Source organism: Gallinula chloropus (genome assembly GCF_964237585.1).
Source record: "Gallinula chloropus genome assembly, chromosome: 1".
Taxonomy (NCBI): domain Eukaryota; kingdom Metazoa; phylum Chordata; class Aves; order Gruiformes; family Rallidae; genus Gallinula; species Gallinula chloropus.
The window spans coordinates 157047532-157064220 of NC_140085.1; the positions used below are offsets into that span (position 1 = coordinate 157047532).

General features: G+C 41.6%; 1 protein-coding gene across 5 annotated transcripts in view; it reads right to left on the reverse strand.

The window, feature by feature from the left end:
* The window catches only part of FARP1 (FERM, ARH/RhoGEF and pleckstrin domain protein 1), a gene marked incomplete at its 5' end in the record, with an annotated part of 173752 nt that extends 160269 nt beyond the window's left edge, over positions 1-13483 (reverse strand). For all 5 annotated transcript variants that reach the window (XM_084270653.1, XM_084270652.1, XM_084270650.1 and 2 more), the window contains one exon: positions 13313-13483. In XM_084270653.1, coding sequence (XP_084126779.1) covers positions 13313-13483 — 171 coding nt within the window. The remainder of the gene's footprint in view (positions 1-13312) is intronic.
* Between the last annotated feature and the right edge of the window lie 3206 nt (positions 13484-16689).

Sequence of the window (16689 nt, forward strand, 5' to 3'; positions counted from 1 at the left end):
TCCAATTCCAACGCTGACTGCTCTGTGCAATCACTGCTACTTTCTAGTGCTATCCCTTGATTCACAGAATCATAGGGATTGGAAGGGACCTCCAGAGATCATCAGGTCCAACCCCCCCTGCCAAAGCAGGTTCCCTAGGACAGGTCACTCAGACAGGCGTCCAGACGGGTCTTGAATATCTCCAGAGAAGGAGACTCCACAACCCGCCTGGGCAGCCTGTGCCAGGGCTCTGTCACCCTCACTGGGAAAAAGTTCTTCCACATGACTCTGTCATGCTATGCTGTGTGATGTTTAAAACACAGATGCATCAGACCATCAGTGTTGCAAATACAACCAAAAAAATTCAGTAAAGTTACAGATTTAGGCAAGCCCAGAACATTTTCTTCCCCCTTCTCTTAATGTGCTTTCTTATACATGTGTATGTTTAGATGTCCCTTTTTCCCACCTATCCTATCCTTTTTTCCATCACTCTCTTGCCTGAATTTGATCTGTTACCAAAGTAGATTTGCCCTCCTTTAAACAAACCCATCCTCTTCATTCATGGCTCTGCTAGCCAGTCAACAACCAAAGAGATTATTTTTCACTAAAACATAAACTTTCTTAGTAATAATTGGCTTTTTTTTTTTTTTGGATGATGCACTTCAAATAGAAAAGCTCATTTACAAAGCAGAGATTAGTTAATGAAACTAATACAGTCAGTTTAAAGGAAGTAAAAGACGGATTTTTTTCTTTACATAAGCAGCAGCAAACTCCTAGCTCTGCCACAGACCGTAGAGATAGGCAGCATCATGTTCCAGGGGAATAGCTAGAGAAAGGCAGAGGGGCCAGCTCGTGCCAGCACGGGAGACAAGATGTTAAGCCAGAAGGACGGCCAGCCTCACTCAGTAGGGCATTTATGCTTCCATGAAATGATTTTATCAGAGTACACAGGTCAGTGTACACAGAAAATCATGGGCCTGGTGTTCCAGCTCACTACTCTCCAGTCCTCTTAGCTACCAGTGCAGGAATGCAAAAGAAACCCACTCCTGGACTGAAGCCTGAGTGCAAAGACATTCCCCCTACAGAGAGGGCTTCCTCCACTTGTTGCTACAGTGCTCTTCAGGGCCAGAATATTGTGTACAACTGCGACAGAAGCAGCATAAAAACCGGTTTATATGATGAGGTAACAGGGCTGTGTACACACCAAGCACTTCATGGCCTAGTGCAGTGGTTTTCAGTCTGTGGCAACAAGCGCCCAAGAATCCAAGGACCACAAATCATGGGCAAGACCTAAGTTCATTGATATGGCATCGCCTTCCACACACAACATCTTTCCAAAGGAATCTGCAACGCCACTAGACAGCCTTTGTGGGGCCTTCAAATGCCACCAGATAAAACAACAGAAACTGGTAACATCTTTGCACCTGGGAAATATCAATGTGAAGATCTGAAGGCTAAGAAGGATAAATGAATTACCAGTGAATGGTGTGAAGATGTCTGTGGGGGAGGAGAAGAAGTTATTTATCTTCAGGAATAATCATAATTCACAGACAAATTAGCCAAGCATCTTCTGTTCAATGAGCATCTCCTGTTCGAACACCTTGCTAATTTGAAATAGAAAATTTTAATGTTAACACCTAAGTTACCAATAGATTCAAAAGTATTAGGTTACATTAGTTATTTTAGTTATTTAACCTTCTTCGTCTTTCTTCACTGTCAGGTGAACAAGTTCCATTTTGTCAAAAATTCCAATTTGCAAGTAATTATTTGCCAGCCAGTGGCTAGTGAATTAATTCCAAGATTGCTGAAGGAGTTGTCTTTCAGTTTAACTCTCAGTAAAACATTACCACAGAGACTGAGGACGTGAGTTCTGTGGTTTTTTCCTTCCTCCACAGCATCCTAAACAGAAGCTGAAATGGGAAAAAAAAAACCCCACCAAATCAAAAACACAGACAATCATTTACTTCAAAGCTATACCTACATGGCATTTCAGTGCAACTAGAACAACAGTGTTAACTGACCCCTCAAAGATTCATTCCCTCGGCTCAAGAAAATGCTGAACTGTTACCTCAGTAACCTTTTGTCACTACTCTGGGCTAAGTTGTGCGTATCCGATCTTCCCTGTAATGAAACACAAGCAGCACAGATCTGAAATGCTCTGCAGAGAAGTGACCTTTCCACTGAAAGGCATAGATCTGTGCAAAGTTGTTTGTTTCATGGTAACGATACAGAAAGAAAAAGCAATGGCTACACTCAGCTTATGTTAGTGAAACAAAAAGATTACCTGCTCCTAATTCTGTTTCCCTACCAAGAGCAATCCTGTTTGACCTTGTAGAAAGAAGTCTGAAAGCCAAGCCCTTCCTCAGCTGGTGTCAATCCAGAAGGTTTCCATGAGATTTTCTGGAGGGTTTTTGCTGAGGGCTTTGGATTTTTTTTTAAGCAGCTACAGTTATGAAAGTCTCCCCTGTTCACAAAGCCTGCTCTCCTGCAGCTTGTGATTTCCACCTCGCTCTTCCTGAGATTGCCAAACTCACGGAGTTGAACATGTTGTGACACAATCAGCCATTTGAAGCGTCTGCTTTCCACTTGAATTTTATTTTTAGAACCTTCCATAGTCTTTCAAACCACACGTACCCAATCCTTTGACATGAAGAAGAAAACCTGAAGGGTTTGACAAACTCTAGAACATCAGCAAGCTTATCACATGTCTCTCATGTATAAAATCACTGCTGCCTCAATTCTTTTGTAAGCCCACAGATACGGCTGTAAATCCCCGTTTGCCTCACAGGAACCTGAAGCTTTCTACCTCAGAGTTGCCAGTAATGGGTTTCCAAGGGATGGATCGTCAACTGGTAACTCAGGACTTCAATTAAGTCTCTCAAAAAAATACAGAGATCCTAAACCACTGTAGCCCTGAATCTTTACAGTCGGTGTTTCTTAGGGACCTTTAATGGCTCACAGCTGGCCCTGCTGTGAGCAGATAGGTCAGGTCGGACCAGACTACCTCCAGATGTCCCTTCCAAGCTGTATCATGCTACGAGTGAGTGTCCAGGTGCTTTCATGAAAAGCATTTTCTTCTGCCAGCCACCAGTGTTTGTCCCTGGGTGCAGAGGTGTTTCTGAATTACTCTGGAGTATCGGGCTACGTTTATTTCAGGTTGCAGCATGAATCTGTGTGACTCCAACACCAGAACAAAAACTACTTGATAAAGACCTTTCATAACTCCTGTAAAACATCTTTGTATTATAAGATTTGAAAAAGCATTCCCTTTCACATCAGTTTGCATGTATTAACTGGCTTAATTCTGCCAAATCCCTTTAAATTCAATTCTCTTCACCAAAACTGCAGTATCCGAGATTAATTCCAATAGGCAAAACGCTCAGTGGAGACCCCTGGATCACATTGTCTCATAACAGAACCCAGCTTCTTCTCAGTAATCCAGCGTGCTCTGGCTGTGGATCTGGCTCATCCCTGTTGGTAATCAGAAGGGGAAGGTGTTCCCTTGATTGACAGTCACTCCAGAGCCAGTATCAGCCGTTCTGCCCAAACACACTCCTTGTAGAGGACCAGAAAGAGAGCTCTGTAACACCATATTATGAAGAGCTATCCAACTTGTCCATAACAGAGGATACAAAACCGGATGTTTTCTAAGAAAACACAAAACTGAGAAGTTAGATGAGGGAGAAATGACATAAGGGAATAAAACTGAGCATCTGCACCAGCTAATGAAGCAGCAAAACATGAAGACTCATTTAAGAGCAAAAGATGTCCCTCTTTATGCACGAAGAGCTCGCCTCTGAATACTAAGCAACATTTACATGCAAAGACTGTCCACTATCTACTAAATGAAGATCATTAAAAATAAATTCAGCACAAGAACAAGACCAGAATTATAAAAGTAAGGCAAACAGGAGAAAAAAAGCCACATACAGAAGAAGAAAAAAAAAAAAAACAACCAACCACCCAGCCTAACAAAGTATTCCAGGTTCAGTCTGAAAAACAGGTGAAAGAGTAAGACTGAAAGAAGTGAGGGGGAAAACTGCCTGCCGCTGTGCGTTGCATGAATATTTGCATCTGCCAACAGGCCATCAAAAAGCAAATTGGCACTAAGTCACAACTCACCATTTGCTATTTCTATTCTGGCAGCGTTATGTTTGTGCAATTTCTATCAGTCAAAGCCTCCTTTTGGGGGACGGGGATAAGAAATGCAGATATTGTAATCTACTTCCACTGCTGCTGTTTGTATTCGCTGAGTTATCTGGTGCTTGATGCGTGCCTCATGCATCGCTTTTTATTCAAAAATTGACATATTTATTCAAGAGTGATTTTAACACACTAGCTGCATTCAGATGCACACAAAGGCTTTGGCAGACATTTGCAGCCATGCGTTTGATGTGATTTATGTATGGGCATGTAAGAGGCAACAGTTAATTGTGCACGCATATTGTAATCGCAGCCCTGTCAAGGCACCTTGTCGGAGCAGTGGGGACAACTTTACAGGTGCACAGTCTATTTTTAAGTCTTTCTGAAGGCTTTTAAACCTGGGAACTGGTGGAGCTGCTTCGACTTGTACCAAGACACACTGATTTAATCACTTCATCCTAGCTGTAGGTTTTTTTAATTTATTTTAAGCTGGTCAAAATATACCTTAAAACCACACAAGAACTTGGGTGAAATTTGGTCAGATCATCCCACTTGCAGAGTTTAGACACAGATGAGAATTTGACTACAGCACCACAGAAAGCGTCCCCAGTTCTGCAGTGCAGAGACCAGTGCATGACTTGTAGTACGGTGACATGATACTGCGCTGAGGGAGGAGATCATCATCAGAACAAAGTTGGTTGAAGACCCAGGAGACACACCCAGGTCTGCCACATCTTTCTGCCCTGTTATCTCCTGTTTATTTGGAGAATATGAATAGCAAGGAACTGAACCAGCAGTTGCAAGGGAGCTGCAGTGCGGCATAGGACAAGGAGGATGTTCAATATAAGGCAGCATGGTCTAGTGCCAAGGAAGGAATGAACCAATGAGAAAACTGAGTGCTAAAGTATGAAACAATATAAACTAGTGTTCTTAAGCTTTTTAAGGGTTGGAGGTGTTATTATTCTGTTTCCCACCCTTGCAGCTGTGTATTTCCTCAGCAGCTTTACTCAAGTTGAAAGCACTACCAACATAGTCCTGTTGCAGCAGACTTAAAGTTTGAGGAAAGACCAAGCACATGTGATGACCCCTGACAAAAAAACAGAGATGAATCCCAGGACAAAGAGAGAAGATTAGCACCCCAAGCTGAAAGGGAAAGCAAGGTTGGATGCAGAGCAAGGAGTCCATAGTAAACAAATAAACCTGGAGAGGTGCGTTTCAACAGGTTGCCTTATCACCAGGCAAAAAATTGTTTACACGTGGCCATATTCGACTGAGAATCAACTGAAAAGGAAATGAGCAGACAATTTACAAAATGCTGCTATTCTTTTATAAATACTGCTGAAGCCTTTGTCTACAGAGTTTCCAAAATAATGGAGGAAAGCACAGGGACCCCACAATAAAGGTTCCTTCATCTCTCACAGAGGTGAGAGAACGAGGTACAGGGAGGTATACTTTTACTTGCAATTTAAGTGTGACTGCAATTCCCAGCGCTCTGAATGGCTGCTCATCATGCTGTGTGATATAACCACGTACCACCAGTGCTTCACATCTGAACCCAAGTTTTCTGATCTTTTGCTCACTGCAGGACTACACACCTGGTGTGCTTTGAAATGCCTGAAGTCTAACGTGAGATTGTGCTCTTGGCAAAGCATCACACTTCTGCTGCATTTCTTTAGCTACGGACAACACGCGCTTATTTAATCGATGGCACTTAGGGAGGAGGAGGGATGCTATTTTCTCCCAGAAGCTTATCCTGCTCATTCACTACGCCCTTCCAGAGCATATATGGCCACAAGCAGAGATGACTGTTTTATACAGAGCTTAAGGAAAGTAACTTCAGCTTGACCACCTTGCGCTGACAAAGAATGAGCTTAAGAAAATCATGGCGTCATGTGCAGCACAGCACCAACACACTGCTTCACCACAGAACACTTTCTTCTGTTACAACTGTTCCCTGTTATCACTACTATGACAGTAAAGTAGCGTTACCAACAGGTAGAACTGTGTGATTTACCTACCTCAGCATATCCGAGCTAGACAGCTGGACAGCTGTGGGGTACAGGCAAGACTCACATATCACTTTGGCACAGTTGAGAACTAAAAGGAAACAAAGGAATTCCTGTGGAACAAGTTATGTGCCTAGATGATAAATGAAGTCTAAGCTATCATCCCATGCTCCCCTTACAGGGATATCCAAGTACCTCCAGAGAGCAATTAATCTCATCCTAAAATATGTGTTTGAGTCGGGCGTGCTGAACAGTCTGTTGAAGGTACCGTGTTTTCACTCTAGCTATGAAGGCAAGAGTGATTAGCTAAGGCTTTGACATCTAGCTTTAAAATCTTTAAAGCCAGAAGAGATGAGCTTCAGTGGGAAGAGAAAACAACAGGCAGTTCATCTCCCCTCCTTCCTCTGCCCAGAGGCAGAACATCCCTCCCATTGCCCCTGAAATGGGAAAACGTAGTCTAGCAATACAGCCTCCGCTTCTACCACTAACCACCTGCTCACCCGTACACCCACACTTTGAAGAGGAAAAAGACAGCAAACACCTCCCGTTGTCCCTGGACCGCTGCCACCTCCAAACAGGGTGGCCAAGGGGAACACCCAGTAGCTGGAGAAGGAGCCCATGCTCCCTCCTCCCCAGAGCATCAATCCAGCCTCACCAGTACCACGCAAACCAACTTAAGAGGCACAGACCTGGTTACCAAAATTAACAGCATGATTTCACTGACCCCTCTAGCTAGCGTTCAGAAACACTCCCACGCTGCCTCTTCATCCTGAGCGAGCTCTTGTCCTCTGCTTTGTGCCTGCTCAAGCGCCCGTGCATGACTCGGTGAGTCAGCTGAACCAAGAGAGGTGAAAAAGGCATTATTTGAGGAGCTTTCCTTGATTACAAGTTAGGCTAATTCATTCAAGAAAATTACACTCATTTCCCAGTTATCTTCAAATGCATCAAGCCAGCCTGAAAATGGACTGGATCTGTTGGCACTTAAAATTATATTCCCACTTACTCTGTTCGTTCTACCAAGTATTGTAACAAAGAAATGGTCAGATTAAAGAGCCTCTGCTGCCTCGGGTTACAGAAGTTTGCCTGAGCGTGATTCTCTCTTCCGTTTTGAAAAGCACATGAATTATTAAACACGAGTCACTAAAATCTCCTGTCTTTCAACAAGGACATTCTAATCATCTGTCAACAAAAAAAAACCCCACAGTTTACTGGGTATCTGCTAACAATCTTCTGCTGGGAAAAACTCAACTGATGTGCTTCGGAATTACAGGGAAAAAAAAAGCTTTTCTTCTTGCAATTTCAGAAGATCCAGCAGGGTCGGTCTGACAATTAGTGAATATTTAAATGCTTGATATTCATTGGAAATAGTCTGATATGATGGCCAAATAATTTCAGGCATGAAAAGAAAGTCTCAGACTGATGAATAACTGACATTTGACCTGCTGTTCACTTCCTAAGCTGGAAAAAAAAAAAGCAATTCATATTGAAGTTGAAGCTGGCTAAGAAAGCATAAACCATTGTTTCATGTTCCTGCATTGCCTTACTGTCTAGTGCTCTTTTTATAAAATTGTTTTCTTCACTGGTTATAATATGGGTCTCGAGGGCAGGGCAAATATCCAGGACACATCAATTGCTGTAACCCATAAACGTTACAGAAAACAATTTAAACATTTCTAAAACTCTGACTGAAATTTCAAATTTAATAAAGTAACATAATACTTGTGCAATTTTTAACACAGCACATGTAATTTTTGTTGTTAACTATCAAGGCTTTCTAATACTTAACTTTCCTGGCACGCTTACACTGGCCTGAAGTTGGTGGGGAGTACACTTAATGGAAGGCATTTGCTGCACAAAGGGAGTATGAACCACCATCCTATGGCTGCACAAACAAACAAAACTGTCCAAACAACAAACCCACCCAGAATGTTAGCCTTAAGACACACAAACCCAGCAGGATTATGAAGTCCTATCTGAAAATTTAGGACTCGAGACACAGAAATTCCCTGCCTAGGCACTACAGCCAGACTCCAGTTAAAAATAAATAATTACAGACCAAAGACCACTTGATCCTTGTTTTCTTTATTTTCAGATAAGCTAAAGTTGAGGACGCCTTTCTCTTCTGAGAGAAAAGCAAATTGAAATTAAATGTTTACCACTGATGTTTACCAAGGATTACACCCTCACCCTGCTTTCTACTAAGAGACTCCTGTTGCTTAAGAAACCAGGTGTTAATCCCTCAGAGCCGATGACATTTTCCAAGCCTGCATATTTCACAAAGCTTGAACACATTCAGAGGGAAAGAAAGTTTACATAAGACACAAAACAGATGTTTAATAAACTTGACTAAAGTGACAGGCAAGCATGTTTTGGTCTTTCCAAAAGACAGCCACAAAGAGGCAGCAACTATTTTCTTCCAGACACAATAAAGAGGACTTTGGTTTGGTTTTAATTAAAGAGTCCGGCTCCTAACCAGAAGAAGGATCCTTACCTCCTGTGATATACTTTGATCTCACCTTTGATGGTAATGGGAAAGAAACGACTCTGACTTTCTCTTTAGCATCAGCAGTCACATTTAGTTCCAGTCACATTAGCGTCATTCACCCAGAGTAGAGTATGATCAGTGACAGACGTCATGTCAGTCAGGGTGAAACCCAGTCTGAGTCACCAAATCATCCCCGCCATCTAACATGAGAACCAGCATTACTTAGAAAGGAATGACACAGACTCTTTTTGCTTAGGAGTAGTTTTAAATCAGATTCATTCTGGCTCTGAAACAACTAGAAAAAATAAATATAATATAGATGGCATAAACAGGAAGCATTTAAGGGCTTTCTTCCCCAAAACTAGTAGATGCAACTATCAGCAATTCTTACTGATCCTTAAAAACTGTATTTCTTTTTTACTTAAACTGGTGTGAATCTACAAGGGGAGACTGTATTAAAACAAACATGGAAAAATCCATGAATTTTACTATGGTTTTATGGATTCGGTCCCATCCTCTTCCAACTAACTTAGATGAAACCGGTAGAAATAAAACCGGAGCAGGATCAAGCAGAATTGTTATGCCTCCGTCCTCTCCTGTGGCAACGCTGGGTTCTGCAAATCCTACAGAAGTGCCAACCTCTCAAAGCACCCAAGATCTACCCAAGTGTGATTATCATTTTGGGCACAAGGGTGAAAAGATGTTCTTCCTCCTTCACACTACTTGAGTTAAATCTGGTGCCTTCTTGCCTAGCAGAAAGGGGCCGTATTTGCTTATTTTAGTATTTGCTTATTTTAGCATGTAGCAAAGCCCAAACACTAGATGAAACAGACTGGTGTATTTTGGACCTCTGCAGCATATCCAACTCGGGTTTTTTTGTTGTTTTTTTTTTTTTTGGTAAATACAGCCAAACTGGAAATTAGAAACAAAACACAAGAGACAAAAATCCATTCCATGCTTGCACGCCACCCCTTCCCAACACTAACACCATGGCGGATGGCTACAAGCGCTGGAAGATCATTAGCTTTCAACTCATGGCCTGGTTTCCAGGCGCTAATCACCTGTAACTGCAGCTGAAGCCAGCTCCTGCCTGAGAGCTTGAGACAGACATGAACTAAAGGTACAGAAATTCGGCCATAGAAAGCTGAATAACTTAAGAGCTATTTGCCCAGAGAAGGTGTGGCTGCCCCCTCCCTGGCAGTGTTCAAGGCCGGGTTAGATGGGGCTTTGGGCAATCTGGTCTAGTGGAGGGTGTGTCTCTGCCCATGGCAGGGTGGTTGGAATTGGATTCCAACCCAAACCAGTCTGTGATTCTGTGATTTTAAGGGCAGTAAATACGAAGTAAAAGTAATATTGTGATAAACTTTTTTGGAAAGCAGCACTGCCTACCGTTCCCCCAGACACCTCTGTTTGTTTGAAGAGCCATGAAACCAGCTAACCGAGCTGGCAAGGAGCACTACCTATATGTAAAAGATCCAAGCTTATCTATTCAAGCTTTCACTGGCTTTTTGGAATACAGGAATGTTTAGATATTCTGCAATGAAACAGTGTCTGTCAACTGCACGCAGCATGTAAGATATTTCTTATGTTCCCTTCCTTTTACAACACTACATTTCCAAAGACTAATAGAAAGTCCTTCATTGTGGGCTTCTGTTTTTCAAGCCTCCTACACAAACTCTCCCCATATATTTTATGTTGGTTTTTTTTCCTGGAAATAAAATAAATCATTTCCAAGCCCTCTCTCTCTCTCTCCTTTTCTTTTTGTCCTTTGTGAGAAGCTAATACAATAAGCTGGACACAATATGATTACAGAGCACTGAAGCACCAACACCAAAAGTTGTTCAGTAAAAATAAACTTGCCTTTAGAAGAACATGTAACACCAGAGTTACCTCACTTTTAAACAGCCCAAAGAGCAGCAGCTCTGTGCTGGAATGGAAGTAGGTCATGTTTTTCTTCTGTTTTCTTATATACAGAACAGGCATAGAAATCTCTCATAAAAACTAATCATTAGTTTACAATGGGAGAAAGGGGTTTGCCTAAATGCTAAAACAATTTCAAACAAAGAAAAACTGAAACACCCCCAAACCAAAAGCAAACCCAAGAAAAACAGCACACAGGTTTTTTTTTTAGTTTTAGTAATGGGAAGCTTGAACCTGTAACAAAAGAAACTGTAGGAGTAGCAAGGAAGGAGAAGCACACAGATGGACAGCCCCCACTACTTCCCCCAAATTCAGGAAGAAGTAGCACCAGTATCTGTTTCTGTTTTTTACACTGAATCCATGAGCAAATAATAAACTGGCATGACTTAAGCTTCATGTCATCCTTCGAAACACATTACAAGCAGCAATAAACCACGCAGAAGTTTGGCTCATTTGGCAAAGAAAAGAACACCCAGTAAAGTTCCTAAAACTGTAGGAAACACAAAACCTTCCTCGCTTCATACTTTTATCCTGTTTGGGAGGTTTTTCTGATAACCATGGCAACTCAAGTTTTGAAAGAGTAGTTCAGATCTCCAATCAAGCAAAAAGCCTTCAATTCTTCACTGGAAAGCAAGCCCACAGATGTGCTTTGGCATGCATGCTTAACATCTGCCCACAGCCACACTTGCTGCTCCCATAATGTTTTGTTGACTATTTTGCCACGTTCTTTTTCCGTATATACTGTACCAAACTGGCTGAAAACAGCAGGCTTGTAAGTGGGAAGATGGGTTTTCCAACATGAGTAATCATCTCAATTTAGAGCATTAAAAGTTTTTCAGTTTTGGGAGATGAGACTAAATAATTAATGCCTTTTAGAGCAGACTGCTCCATTTGACTATGCGTACCCTGAAGACAAGAGGCTTTAGCAATCTTCTTGGAGAGACTTTATAATCTAAGCGTCTTACAAATCTCACCATGAGGTTTTACTTTAAAACCAACTGGGCTCTCCTTCAATAGCTGTATTTATGAAATAAAAGCCTCAGAAAATAATCGTAGGGAAGTGATCTGAACCGAGCGGTTTTTCTAACCCAGGTCTCCCTGAAGTTTAAAAACAAAGCCTAATGTGGACATCTTCTAATACAGAAGATCATAAACACCCTGTTTCCTCAAACTCCCAGAAGCAAAGCTAGAGTTGTATGGGTGCATTGCATTCACTCATTACTTATGCTTGCTTCTAAACAATTTGATAGAAGAGACCCGATCTCAAAATAGTTCTTACTAAGTGTTCATTAAATAGGATTATTAACTCTTACAAATTGCATGTCATTTCCAAAGCATGATGAAATAGCAGCTGCAGGGAAGGAAAAAAAAGTCAAGTCTGGGATAATAGGCATATTTGCACCACAGAAAATAAGCTGCACAAGTTTCATTAACATCTGATGATTTAAACTAGAATTACACTTTTGAACAGCAATGCTAATTGTAGCCTGTTTCCTGTGGATATTTGATAGACATTCTTAGGGGCACAAAGCCATAACACATTGCTACACAAGAATATTTCATTCACAGACAGCTCAGTCCAGAGAACTTACTCTCTGCTTGCTGCAATATCATCGGAGAGCAAACACGCAGTTGTAGTCGGGTCACAAACAGCAGCAGAGAGCACAGAAAGCACGTGTGTGTACACACACAAAACCAACAACCAAAACCTTGTAAATAGGTTAAAAGAATTTTTTTTCACAACGATTTTCCTTACCCAAATTCTTTCATCTCAAATACAGGGATAACGTTTCAGAGATAGTACATGCTTTCACAATACCTGTAAGATCAACGATCCCACTGGTAACCCCCCAATTTCATGAAAGGGAAAACTGAGCCAATTAAGGGGTGGAAGCTACTGTAGCTATGTAAAACACAAGTAATAAAGGGATGAAATTTGAACTCAGGTTCCCAGTGCCCTATTCACTGAACCCTGAGCAATTTGAGAAATGTAGATTCCAGCACACTTTCATAACAGCAACGTGTTCAAACACCTTACATGTTAATTCCCTAAGTGTGGCATGTTAAAATAATTAGTGGTTACTAACAGCTAGACGGTGTAAAACATAATTGGTCTTTGGACCAAGACTAATTCAAACTAATTCTGCTGATCATACACAAAAGCAGTAGTAACTCTGCTTCCTTACCAGTACCAATCTAGATTCATTTCAGTGGGCACCAACTGTACAGAGAAACTTTAGATGAGGCTGCTGGGATTCTTTCCTTGCACTTAATGCAGGTGAGCACTTGGTGTCAGTAAGTGTGATATAAATTAGTGGCATTTTTGATGATTTCTAATTACCATCCTAAGGAATTGCCAGAGGAAAAGGAAACAAATCTGTATAGACCTAGGGTTTACTCAATCAAGAGCAAAACATCACCAAGAAAATACACAAACAGTTTGGAAAGTAGAGGAAATGACTGATGCAATATCCAAAGAAGAAAAAACCCAACAACAAAAAACTAAAACATGCCAAGGACTTTCACCTCTTCTGAAGCTGTTCGAAAAGAAACAATAATAACTGTAATTTACAGTTCACCTCACCATTTAATGTGATTCCATTACACTATCATGTATTTAATGCTGATATAACAGCCATTTTCTCCACAACATGTATTCATTAGCCAAAGAATCAGAGCTAAAAAATAAATAAATAAATAAAAGAGAACTGGTTTGGAGAACATGAGTTTCAAGAAATGCCTGAATAATCTTTAGCCACCTCAACTTCCAGATCCTTACCGGAACATCAAAAGTTTCTTGTGTGTCATCCAGCATCTGAATTTTGATGGAGACGAGTTTTCCTGGAGGTGTCATAGGTGGTTTCTGTCCATGCTCCAAGGTACTGATTCCAGCGTTTTCCTGAGCTCCTAACCGGGATCCTGCTGTTGGTCTCTGCTCAGTCTCACCCATGTTTAAACAAACACGTTTCTTATATCTGATAAAAGAACAAGGACAAAGAAAACCATATCACTTATTTTTAAGAGGTTCTGCACATCAGCATTATGGTTATATATGTATTTTATGTATAATACACCACATGGCCACTAATACAAAGTAATAACCATTATGATAATGTTTTTATGTATCACATGAAGACAAGAAAACCAGGCAAACTTCTCAAAGGCCTACAGAGGGCTAATCACCTCCTGGGGGTAAGGCTGACAGACCAGCTACAGTTCTGGACAATGGGGAAAGCATTCCTTTCCTCCTGGAAAAGGAAACAAGACTACACTGGAAACAGAGCACGACAGAACCCAGATTTCAATTTGTATGTATTTATGAATAAGGCTGTTAGCAGCCACAGCCAGGGCTCCCACAGAAGGGAGGAAGGCAAGGAGAGTGAGACAACTCACCACTTGCTGACCATCATATCAGTGTTTTTTCCTTTGATTCTTGCAGTTGCCACCTTGCTTAAGGCTCTGTGAAATAGGAAAGCCAGAGGGATACAAGATGACCCCAATTACATGGCCTAAGTATTTTGTTTCCTCTGGGGACCAGAGTTGCTCTAGAACCTGGAGCCTGGCCTGATTCCACTGGTGGGCCAAGGACTAGGAGGACATGCTACTGGGAAGTCCAGAAGCAGCCAGAGCAAACAACACTCACTGGAAAAAGCAAGGGAAGCCTGATTTCCCACAGAGCCCTGAAAGCAGGAGGGGAACACCAAGGAAGGCACCTTCCCCATTGTGCTAGAAGGAAGGCTACGCTTGCACCACTTGCTGAATGTGGATGTCTGCTTCATGTTCACAGAAAGTAACCTCAGAAAACGGCTTGCTAATGTTGTTTCTGTACAGCTTTCACACCACATTACACAGCACACTTCTGCTAAATAATTATTCTATCCTAAAAAGGGAGCAGAACTACGCCAGTGATTCAGGGTGATTTTTCATTAACAGTCATAACTTTGAACCTTCTTTAATTCAAGGACCATTAGTTTTACTTGTCAAATGTTACGCAGCGTACCAGAGCTTTATTTCAGCTCCCCTTCCCGCCTTTCAACACTCTAGCTGGGTTTCTGACAAAACCCGCTGCTCCTGTCTCTTTATCTTTCTCTGTAATTGCATTTCCATTCTGCGTGACTTTTATATGCTGATCGATGGCCATTAGAAAGCCATGTAGTACACAGAAAGAATGGAAACGGAACTTTCCAGCTGAAGAGAGGCACAAGAAGCCTACTACCATAGAATCATAGAAAGGCCTGGTTTGGAAGGGACCCCAAGGATCACAGAGCTCCAACCCCCCTGCCACAGGCAGGGCCAACAACCTCCAGGCCTGGATCTACACAAGGCTGCCCAGGGCCCCATCCAACCTGGCCTTGAACACCTCCAGGGATGGGGCATCCACCACCTCTCTGGGCAGCCTGTTCCAGCCCCTCACTACTCTCTCTGTAAAAAAACTTCGCCTTAATATCTAATTTAAACCTTCCTTCCTTTAGCTTTAATCCATTTTCCCTTGTCCTGCCTTTGTCTACCCTTTTTTTAAAAGTTGATTCCCCTCCTGTTTGTATGCTCCCTTCAGGTACTGGAAGGCTGCAATGAGGTCCCCCCACAGCTTTCTCTTCTCTAGGCTGAACAAGCCTAGAACAGCCATCATCGGCTGCCTTTTACTCCGAGGTTACAAATGCTGAGAAGCCTGTGAGGAAAATTGGAAGCCTAAGATGCCTGTGTGTTGGTGAATGCTGTGTAATAAGATAGCAGTTCCCTCTGTAAGGACACAATAAAAATGATCCTGTCTTCAGCAAGATGTACTGTTTAGTACATATCATTCTTCCATGTCCTGACTAATTTGTTCCCACATATTTTTTTTCATGCAACAAGTAGCTTGGAGTGCCTTTGTAGAAGCACTTTTAAAAAAAAAAGTGTTAGCTCAGAGGGGGATGAAAAATTAGGGATCACGCACTTCTACATAGCAGCTCAACACAAGTGAAGGAGGAAATAAAACCCAACAGAGGCAAACTTTTGCAATGAACCAGTGCTATCCTACCCAGCAGGGTTGGGGACACTAGTGAAACCTACCCAAACATAAGCCAAATAACTACCTGAGAGGCAGGTTTTTTTCCTCAGTTGGCATTGTAACCTAAAATGTAAGAGGAATTATTTAAAAGAATAAAATAAATTTAATTTAATTAAATTTAACACTTTTTATCAGACAAGAAATGCCAACAAGAAAGCCGCAGTGGGAGGCAGGAACTCCCCAAGACACCAAGCAAGACTCCAGGCCTCCTTATAAATAAACCTGGCATGCATGCACATGAAATACATGGGGACATTTGAAAAGGTAACACACCCTATCTGGAAGTGCCACCAAACACACAGATACTGGCCCACGTCCTTATTAATTCAAAAGCTGGTTTAAGAGCTTTTCTGAAGTTACCATATATCACAGGCAGCGCCAACATGGCTGAAAGGACCTCTACAATTGCTGTGTTACAGTAGGTTTTGGCTAGGGATTGACATTTAAAGTGGATGAAGAAGAAATCTGTTCTTTCCATTAAACCCTAAACTTAGGAATCAATCCAGTCAGTTCAAGTGATACCATTAAATAATCAACACAAGTAAACATTACAGAGCTTGAACTCTGCTATAAATGTTCTTCTGACCGGATGATCTTGTGGCTCATACAGACACACACATTCAGACAGGCCAATAAACTTAGCAACATGAGGAAAAAAAGACACAAATTCAGGAGCCAAAAACATCAGGGAGGAAAGGTACAAGCCAAACTCTCCTCCTAGCCAGCTGAGAGGTTGATTTTGTTATTGTTATTATTATTATTATTATTTAGTAATATAGAAACTCCTGTAACGAATACACATTGAGCCATTCAGTTACACAAGCACACTCCTCTTCGGAAGCAAAGATCTAAAAAGTATTGGGCACCCTGATCACATCTGTCTGCTACTTACCAAATTAAAAGCAGCCTTTTTTTTTTTTAATATCTCTATGTATATCTAAACATTAGCATGTGATATTGGTGATTACTGAAGTTTGTTTTCTTTAGTGTGTTCATTCTTCACTGGGTTAGCAAATGACATCAGGTCTCAGCAGGCTGGCACACCTAAGCCCATGCTGAGCTAAACCAGGCCACTAGCAAGGCCACCAGAGTGACTCAAGCCCTCT